At 48.2% G+C, this 10,247-nt stretch overlaps 1 protein-coding gene across 1 annotated transcript in view; it reads left to right on the forward strand.

The window, feature by feature from the left end:
- ZNF277 (zinc finger protein 277) overlaps window positions 1–8,962 on the forward strand; it is an 88,255-nt gene extending 79,293 nt beyond the window's left edge. The window contains exons 8-12 of the mRNA XM_011371489.2: window positions 2,826–2,893; window positions 4,014–4,110; window positions 5,638–5,680; window positions 6,369–6,543; window positions 8,725–8,962. Of these exons, the coding sequence (XP_011369791.1) occupies window positions 2,826–2,893; window positions 4,014–4,110; window positions 5,638–5,680; window positions 6,369–6,543; window positions 8,725–8,911 (570 nt within the window). The 3' untranslated portion in view covers window positions 8,912–8,962. The remainder of the gene's footprint in view (window positions 1–2,825; window positions 2,894–4,013; window positions 4,111–5,637; window positions 5,681–6,368; window positions 6,544–8,724) is intronic.
- The last annotated feature ends 1,285 nt before the right edge of the window (window positions 8,963–10,247 follow it).

Consider the following 10,247-nt stretch of genomic DNA (forward strand, 5'->3'; position numbering starts at 1 on the left):
CTTTGTTTTCCCCCAAAGAAAAGGGTCCAGCGGACGGCGGTGATGGTTAGGGGGCAGGGTCCCCAGCAGCTTCGTTCAGATACCCCTGCCTTGGGGAGCAGCAGGCCACCCCCTTGTCATCATCGAGCCTTTGGCTGCACGTTCCTAAGACGCTCACATTTCAAGCCCTGAGTTTTTCTAAAGGGAACTATTTTTGCAGTGGTTTTATTATCCTTTGATTTATATTTTTATTCTTAAAATACAAAGCCATTTGTAACAAAAGTAGGCTCGTAACCTATTTTTCACAGTCCAGTTCTAGCTCTCTGTAATGAAGCGATTTACATTTAAACACCTCCCCGTCTCCAGTGGGCTTCGGAGCGGGCGCATATGTGCGTGCGTCTGGGGGCGGGGGCGCAGTGTCGCTGGGCGGAAGCTCTCCCCCGCGTTCTCTCCCACCCTCGTTGATCACGAGCCATCTGATGCAGGGGTTGCGGGGGCGTTCTGAACATCTTTTCTGACGTGCCTTCCAAACTTTGTTTTTCTTGTATTCTTTGCTTTCCTGACATGATTCATTAGCAGGCGCAGTGTCTTAATTAGAGAGTTATGTGCTTAATTTCTTTTTCTCTTTGGGTCTTGTTCTTGTAATAAATCATATATTTAACTGTATCAAAGCAAAACATTCTAGGAGAGTCTGGGCCACTGCCCCATGCAAGTGTCTTGTCCCCTAATCTACTAACAAACGGAGTTCATTTTCCTGTCATCAAGTGGCAAATGGTTAGTGCGAGACATCTAGCCATTTGCCTAGTACTAGATGCATCTAGTACTGAATACTGAGAAACTTGCAATATAAAACTTTGAGTTTGGAAGCTTGACAATGAAAGATATTTCTGTTGCATTTGGCTCAAAACATCTTTGATAAGCAGCGTTTGCCCAGGCCGTCGAGAAGGGCGATACTGCAGAGGACCCGCCCTGAAGTGACATCTGGCCGCCCACGTCCAGAGAAAGCAGGCGATGCTGAACTTTCATGCATCACAAACATCCCGCCGACGAGGACCCTGTGGGCAGTGCTGAGGCCACGCTTGGCGCCCATAAGGAGGTCCAGACACTTGGGGACGACTCTGGGAGGTACCCCGCAGCGTCTAAACCCACTGCCTCTGAGGCCGTTGGGAGCTCTCTGCGCGTCGGCGTCTGTGCCACATGCTCCAGCATCTCTCCTCGAGCTGACGAATGGGCGATTTCCTTTCTCCCCCTAAATCATAACGGCACTTTTAGTTCTTTGTTTTTAGTTAAATGGAAACTTTTTTTTTTTTTGAGAAATGAAAATATTCACAACTGAGAGTCAATTTTGGTTGTGTTTCTTTCGAAAGAAGGCTATCAAACAAAGACACCTGTGTTTGTAGCAGTCACGTTGGGCTTGACTGTAGCCAGAGTTTAGCTGCTTGAAAAAGTGTTCATAAGTGTTCATTAGTGTCCCTCATCCCTCTTCAGAGCTGTGTCCGCTTTTGCAGCCTTCGTGTCAGCTCCTGCGATGGCGTGGGCAGGGCTAGTGTCCTGACCGTCCCGTCGCAGACACGCGCGGCGATGGGGCCGCACGCCCGCAGACTCGCTCACGGCCGCTTCATACAGGCTCCCCACGGCGGGGAGAGGGGAACTAGTGGCTCATGGGAGAAAGAAATGGTTGGGCCAGAAGAAGCCATTCCTGCCTAGTACTCCACGAAGTTTTCCTGCAACTGTGACCAAGCTTGCCAGACAGAGGGTCGACCTTCCCCATCACCTCTAAGAGCCAAAGTAGAGACTCAAGTCCTTAACGATTTGCTGGTACCATGTGCTTTATATGCATTAACGAACTCATCTAATCAGCTCACGAAAACCTTTGAGATAGAATCTAAATCGGCATCAAATTTTTAGACTTGTTCTGTTATAATTCAGTTCAAAAAAGTACTTTCTAGTGCCCACTGTGTGCCTGGCTCTGGAAATGTGACGATGAACAAAGGCCACGTCCTCGTGGACATTCTAGTGGAGACAAATGGCAAATAATAAGGCAGACTGATAGGCAAAATGATGTCAGGTAGCAACCACTCGATGCTTTGGAGGAAAATAAAATAATAGAGAGGAATAGAAAGTGGCTTGGAAGACAGGTGTTATTTGGGACACAGTCATCGAAAAAGGACTGAGGTGGTGACTCTCGGGCAGAGTCCAGACGGGCTGAGCCTCGCAGGTGTGTGAGGGAGCAGTGTGTCAGGCAGAGGGTGTGAGGAGGGCGGGGTGGCTGGGAGGGAGCGAGCTCGCTGTGTTTGGGGAGCAACAAAGGACCGGTCTGGGGACGCGAACTGAGCAGGAAGAGAAGCAGTGGAGAGGGAGCCAGGGCGAGGACTGGCATGGGAGAAGCCATGGGAAGGGCCACACTGCCAGAGAAGTGGCCCTTCCGGAGGTCACTGGCTGCTCTCAGGGAGACAGACTGTAGGGCCCTCAGGAGAAACAGACCAGCCAGCAGAGTGTTCCAGGGTCTCCGCCACCAGATATTGGTGGTTTATCTTAAAAAGATCCCCAAGAGATTCTTATGTGCATCCGGGGTTGAGAAACCCTGATTTACATTTCAGGGAAAAGCGTTTGTTTGAAAGGGTATTGCTGCCTTTCAAAAGAAAAAATAGTGAAAGCGTTTTAGGATACACGTATCCTTCCTTTTCCCCCAAGTAACAGTCTTAATGTATTCTACTTGTGTTGTTTGAAAGCTGACTGAGCGTGGCTTTTGTGTTGTCTTTTAAGTTCTGTGTCTCTCCCTCCCTCCTTCCCGCTCCCCTCCTCCCGCGTCCCCCGTCCCCTGTCCCCCTGTCCTTCCTCCACAGGAACTTGGGAAATCATGGGAAGAAGTTCAGTCTGAAGATGATCGGGAGCTGCTGGGCCCTCAGGAAGAGTAAGACTCCTACTGCCACTAGTTAATTGCAGTATTTTAAGAGCAGGAAAACAGTTCTTTAATCGTCTTACAAAAACTTTTCGGTTTAAAAACAGTTTGATTTTAAATTGTCCTTCTGAAAAGACAGAATGAAAGAAAGAAAACGTCTCTAAGCCATGCATGTGTTCGTGTAATGCAGCAAAAACTCGAATCCAAAATAACTTTGACATAAAAGTCACTCGAAGCAACTGTTATTCCAACTAAATAATGTTTTGCCATGAAAACTATTAAGCAAACACACAAGGAACAGGTCATTCAGAGAAAAATACATCCCAAAGTGCTTCCCTGACTCGGCTGGTCCCCAGATCTTGAAGCGAGTGATCTTTGGGCGCTCCACGCGCCTGTCCCTGGCACAGAGGGGACAGGCCTGCAGTTAAGCCTGTGCCGTCCTCACCTCACGGGTGGCTAACGCAAAGCATGCCCAGCTTCGCTCGCAGACACAAGCCGAGAGGGTTCTTTCCAACCTACAAGCGTCCCCGTGTTCATCCTGTTTTCATTCAGCACTGTTTGGCCTTTTTCTCTCTTGGGATTTTGATTTTCCTGGTTTGAAAAGGGCGGGGGAGGGTCCTGTCTGCTTTTTGAGTTGTCTACCTACCAAACACCGGATTTAACCCCGCCCCACTTAAAATGGTCAGTATTTCCCACATGAAAGGGACTCGGTCTGCCTTTTTAAAACACCGTTTGTCACGCGGAAACACGCTTCCAGCGTCACAGCTCACAGCGCATGCACTTAGCGGTCACGGTCAATGCGCGCGCACCCACCTCCTGATGCGTCTGCTTCGCAGAGCAAACCCAGTCGTCTCGGAAAGGCGGCCCCGGTTCTCTAGGGAAATCGCTGCTCAGAAGGGAGGCGGGCGTCAGGGGACAGCAGCACCCGCTCACGGCTTCTGTGAATTTCACAGGGCTGCTTTGAATTTCAGAGGCCGCACCAAAAAGTCACCATAAGTACGATGTGACGGTCTTCACCAAAATGTCAGAGTTGCAGGAGAGGGGCAGGGTCTCCTCGGGAGGAGAAAGTCACTGTGGGGTACGCCTTCTGAATGAGGGGCATCTCCACGTGTGTGTTTTCTTCTCACCACAGAGACTGGTCTGACTGGAAGGAGCACCCCGTCTCTGCTGTCTGCCTGTTCTGTGAAAAGCAAGCGGAAACGATCGAGAAATTACGTGTCCACATGGAGGTGAGCTGCTTGCACTCGTTGGGATTTCGTTCAGTTCTCACGGGGAAAGCTCATAATTATTGCAGCCTCATCAGATAGTGCCTGTGGGTTCTCAGTCGTCATCCCATTCCTGAAAGTGCTCTAAGCCAAACAGGAGACAGGCCACGTCCACCTGGAGAGCCAGAACTCAGGGCCACCCAGTAGCGGTGCCTGGCCCAGGCGAGCTGTGTCTGTGGGCTTTCACAGAGCGCCAGTGCCCTCCCGCCTCCGAGATGCTCCGAGATCATTCTAGCTTAGGACGCGGGATCTGCAGCCACGGTGAGCAGTGCCCAGCACAGGGGCAGGTCCTGCGTCTTCCTCCAGGGCTCCCAGCACTGGTAAATGAGCAGGGAGACTGCTGTCATCCACGGGGCCCTTGGGGGCTGCTGGGGACTCGGAGGCGGGGAGGGCACAGCGTGCGACCTCGCAGCAGCTCCATCCCGTGACACGGGAGAGAAGGAACAGGAGGGAATTCCTGGCGAGTGCGTTCCCTCTGGACGCCACTTTTATGTTACAGCGAAACTTGAGACTAGTCGTGATCCAGCTATTCATGCCAGAACATCTGAGAGATGACACAGTACCACGGCTTGGGGACAGAGGGCCGACGGTGATAGAAAAACACCACCAGGTGCTGGCGTGCCCCCGCTCTGCGAGCACGGGCGGTCCCCCTGCCTCAGGCACCGTCCCCTTCATTAGAAACGCTGGTCCTGTGCAGTAACGGACAGCAAGGAATCAGAAAGCGTAGCGTTCACCCCTTTGAAAGCAGAGGGTCACTTTCACTGAATCAGCTGCCGCCGGTACATGTGTGGTTTCAGTGTCTGCGTTCAGGTCACAATATCCTCATGTCTTTGAGTGGAAACAAGTCCCCTCACCCCCGCCCCCATGGGGGGGCTCCCTCTGCAGCGGCGTCCTCACCCTCTGCCCGGGCATGGTCAGTGACACACGTCATGCGGTTCCTAATTGTGCCGCCTGTGCAGTTACACCGGCCTCCACAGTGCGAGCTTGTAAGTTAGAACATTGGCCCAGGTGCACAGTCGCAGGGATGGGACGGAATAGCCTCTGCGTTGCAGAATTCTTTTTACTGTGATTTATGGGAAGATGTGAGTGGAAGGAAACTTGCGGGCTCCAGCAGCATATCTGACAGCATGAAATGAAGAGCAGAAATTGTGAAACTATTCACCTGCTCGTGGAGCAGAGAACTGACATGCGTGATCCTAGTCCAGACACAGTCCAGCAGGGCCGCATGTGACCTAGAGGCCGGGGACACTTGTCAGGCCGCAGAGTGCGTACCTAGTGAATTGTCAAACCTGGAGCTGTGGACACTTAAAGTGTTGTGACTGACCGACTCGACGCGTTTGGGTGTGGTGGGAAGTAGTAGATTTCCAAGACTTCAAAAGCAGAAGATGATGAATGAGACCGATTTCCCACAGTGAGTAATGAGCTGTCGTGACTGCAGCCCGGAAGGTTAAACGCGTGTGTGCTCACAGCTGTATCCTTTCCTCCTTCCAGGATGCACACGAATTCGATCTCCTCAAAATAAAGTCAGAACTGGGTGAGTTTGACTGGGGAGCCGTTCCCCGTGGCGTCCACTGCTGTCCACTGTCCTGGAAGCAGCGCTGCGTTCTCGGCCGGGACCCGACCAGGACCCGACCATGACCCGACCGTGCACAGCGACGCGGGTCTCCCCGCACCAGTCTCACCGGCCAGCAGGTCACAACCGTTTTGGACTGTAATGTTCAAATATGGTCTTCGACTTCATGTAGCCTTTTTTCATCTTTCCCGCAAATACGAACGCTTCAAATACAATACTCATTAACGGTTAATATCTGCCAGAAAGGGGTTCACGGAAAGAGCATGGATGTCAATGTCAGACGGGTTCATATTCCAGCTCCCGCACTTACCGACGGGGTGACGCTGGGCCTGGGTGAACAGAATGCTGTAGGGAGTGGAGAGTGTGTGTGGAACTCCACCGACTGCTCGGAGGTACAGCCAGATTACTTCTTACAGACGTGCGCAATCGCATCATGCTCAGTAGCTCCATGACAGAAATATTTGGGGCATTAAAACTAGCACACAAGCCCTAACTGCTGGCGGTTACTGTTTGGTATCTGTTATCATGCTTTATAACTGCTCTGCCTCTTCACGTCGATTAAAGAGAAGTGGCTCTTTGAAAACATTATGAGAGCGCAAAAATGTGTCTGACCAGTCATCGGATGAGTCTGTATACTTTCATTTTTCAGGATTAAATTTCTATCAGCAAGTGAAACTGGTCAATTTCATTCGGAGGCAGATTCACCAGTGTAGATGTTATGGCTGCCATGTGAAGTTTAAGTCCAAAGCAGACCTGAGGACTCACATGGAAGAAGCTAAACACACATCGCTGCTTCCTGAAATGAAGACGTGGGATCAACCGGAGTGAGTATTGCTCCGTCTCCATTGTTTCATAACTTTATTTAATTGATTTAAACTTATATGAAAAAGATACGCGTGTCAAAGCGAAACATCTTCAGAAACCTTATTTTTAAAGCAGTCCCCTTTCACAAATGTAACCGTTTAGATATATATGTAAACAGATACAGAATTATAGATTTTTAAATTATATTTTGTTAACAAAACATTGTAAGCATCTTTTCATAGCTGTTACACATCTGTTGCGTCAGCTTTTTCTTATTTTTACAGCTTTATCGAAATGTAATAGACAGTTGGTCGTCCCCACTCAGTGTGCGGGTCATTGAGTTCTGACAGGTACAAACGCCATGAAGCCATCGCCACAGTCAGGACAAGGACTGTGCCGTCAACGCCAAGCGTTGCTGAGCCGCCTTCTTTGAGTGGCGTAGGCTTCCCTTTCTTTTAAGCAAACCTCAAGGAGGGGATGGCCGAGTCGTATGTAAGGCGTATGTTCAACTTTTTAAGAAATAACCAGTTTTGCAAAGCGGCTGTAACATTCACATTCGCGCCAGCAGTGTGTGAGCGTTCCTGTTGCTCCACATCTTCGCCAGCGCTTGGTGTGGTCGATTCTTTAAATTTTACTCGTTTGTCGTGGTAACTGATCGTAGTTTTAATGTGCATTTCCCTGACGACTGATGATGTTAAGCAACTTCTCATGTGCTTATCTCCATCTAGATCTCTTCCTCGGTAAAGTATCCAAAATTTTTGCACAGTTTTAAATTTGATTCATTTCTTATGATTGAGTTGGAAGCTTTTTTTAATGTATCCTAGAAATAAGTCTTTTGCCAGAAACATGCTTTGTAAATATTTTCTCAGTTTATCTGCTCTTGTATTTATTTTTTATTTTTTTAATTAAAATTATTGGTGACATTTAATTAAAATTGGGGTGACATTGATTAATAAAATCAAATGTTTCAGGGGTACAGTTTAACAATATGTCACATATATATCGCACTGTGCTCCCCACCCAGATTTCCTTCCGTCACCAAATATTTGACCCCTTTGACCCTTATCTACTTCCCCTGCTGCATCTTTTTAATGGGTGCCAAATACCCATTCTTTTCACTTATAGTGATAGCATGAAAATCCATATGCCTGCATATTTTTATACACTTATCTCATTATTTCATTTAGATAAACTAGAATTTACCATTTTAAGGAGTATGCAATGACTAGGACTTTTGGTATGTATTTGGCACGTCAGCACATTAAAAACATTAAGCAGTTGGTCTGCTGACGCGTACCTGCTCAGGTACTGTCAGACTCCCAGGTGTCCTTTGCCAGTCCAGCCTCCTGGGCCAGTTCTCACATCGCTCCGGATATCCTCAGCTGAGGTGACCTCTGAGAGGCTCTGGGGCTCTAGCTGCTCGGAGGTTCCTCTATTCTCAGGGAACGTTAAATCAGGCCCTCCCCGCCCCCCCCCAAAAAATAACCTTTAACCAAAAAGCTCTAGTTTTTCCCCTTTAATACAAAAGGCTTTAGTTTTTCCACAGATCACAGATTCGTGGGAGGATAGTCGACCCTGGATTGACCTGGTACCTTGTTCCTAAAATTCTTCTTACGTAGGTTGAAATCCTTAGAGGCCCCCAGAGCAAACAACAAAGTGGGTCCAGCAACCAGGATAACGAACGTAAAACGGTGTATGTGTTTTATTTTTTGATCACCTGGATGGACGGAACCAGTAACGACCAGGTTAGGCAGGAAAACACAATGGGAAACAGCTGTTTTCATCAGATATTTAAAGGATTCGTATATGGAAAAGTAACTGTATTTGAACTTCCGTTAACCTCCAGGGAAGAGCTAGGACCTTTGAGTAGAACTGAAAAGGATGTCGTTTTTAGTGTCATATGAGGAGGTATTAGTGCTGTCCCACGCTGGAGTGGCCTTTTAAGACAGCGAGTTTCTTACTATGGCGGATGTCAAGCAAAGGCTGACATCCTAGCAAGGGTACTAGTCAGACGGAAGTTAGCCAGCGAAGGTCAAAGTGAAAGTCATCCAGAGTTGGCTCCCTTACAGCCTTTGCAAGATGCTATTTAAATTGTTGGCAAGGAAACCGAGCAAAATTATAGTAATATGTACATTCAGCTGCCTAGACATATTCTGTATAATTTATAATTTGGTCATTCAATATACCTGTGGTGGTTTCAGGTATTATTTCCCAACCTACGAGAACGACTCTCTGCTGTGCACGCTGTCCGACAGTGAGAGTGACCTGACGGCGCAGGAACACAATGGAAATGTGACCGTCATCAGTGAAGACACGTCGAAACTGCGCGCTTTGAAACGAAGCAGCATCCTGAACCAGGTGCTCCGACACCAGTGCCTGGAGAGCTAGAGGGAGCCGCCACGCGAGCAGCTTTTCGTGTGTTTCTCCTGTGAGACAAACATAAAAGCACAATTTAAACGTGGACGTCAGCAAAGGATTAGTCCTTGGTGAAATAAACTTAAAAAAAAAAATTTTTCCCAAAAAATAAAATATAAAAATAAAACGAGGACTTTTTGTTATTTTGGCTCGAAAATTTTATTACCTAATCATCATAAATGATCTCATTTCAATAGACTCATAAATATCTGTAATAAGGACATGCAAATCACAAAGAAATGACATGTTCACATTATTTATAAATCAAATTTCAGCCAGTGGTTTCAGTCTCTTCCCCAGGCTTTCTTCATCCAGTAAGTCACAGAGCCTGACGGGTGTGTGCTTCGTGCACTACCCTGGGGAAGCTGTCGATCTGGTCAACAAAAGGAGCCTCAGAGGAAAGGAAGAATGATCAAGGATCCAGATGATGCACAAATGGACACTGTTTCAGAATAACCAAGTTCTGACGGTGGTGTCCTCATTCCTGCTTTCTGCCCAGAGTTCCCAAACTCCCTAGAAACGGTGTGAAGCCAAATCACTTCACTTAACACTGCAGTATTTATGCACAGCTAAGACATGTGTACCGTTTTTGAAAAAACGAAGCCATAAAACTATTGTGACATCTAACAAAATTAACAGTAACTTAATACCATGTTTTCAGTTTTCCCTACTTCTCATGAAAATGCCTTTTTAAGACAAATATTGTATGCCTCCTGATAAGCTGCAGTGAGGAGGATAAAACGTCGCTTTTAAGGGTTCCTCCCAAAAATGTATAATGTGGATATAACGAAGAAACAGAAAACCAAGTTGAGGGACAGTTGACAAAATAACCGGCCTTTATTCTTCAAAAACCAAGGTCATGAAAAACAAAGACTGAAATGCTGTCCCAGACTAAGGAAGACGAGACATCACAGTGCGCACTCCTGGCCAGGTCCTGGGCCGGGGAAGATACGAGAGGGGCAACGGGCAAAATTCGAGTCGGGTCCGTGGTGCAGGTTCGGTCCTGGCGTTAACTCCGGGTTTGGCGATGGCAGGGGGCTGAGGGGACGTCTCTGTCCACCACACACACCGAAGTACTGAGGACAGAGAGCATTTTGCTTGCAGAGGCATTTGCTAGAAGGGCCACCGTCTCGGGGACGGTAGGTGTGGCCAGGATCGCAAGGAACCCACCTCGAGCTACCAGTAAATACGCGAAGCCCCAGGCGTCAGGAGGCAGAACAGATAGATTCAGGCCCTCCTGGGAGCAGGCTGGGCGGTAAGGCCGGTGAATTCCGGGGTGTCCCTGGGGAGCTGCGCTTTCGGAAGGGCC

This window comes from Pteropus vampyrus, unplaced genomic scaffold (genome assembly GCF_000151845.1).
Source record: "Pteropus vampyrus isolate Shadow unplaced genomic scaffold, Pvam_2.0 Scaffold192, whole genome shotgun sequence".
Lineage (NCBI taxonomy): Eukaryota > Metazoa > Chordata > Mammalia > Chiroptera > Pteropodidae > Pteropus > Pteropus vampyrus.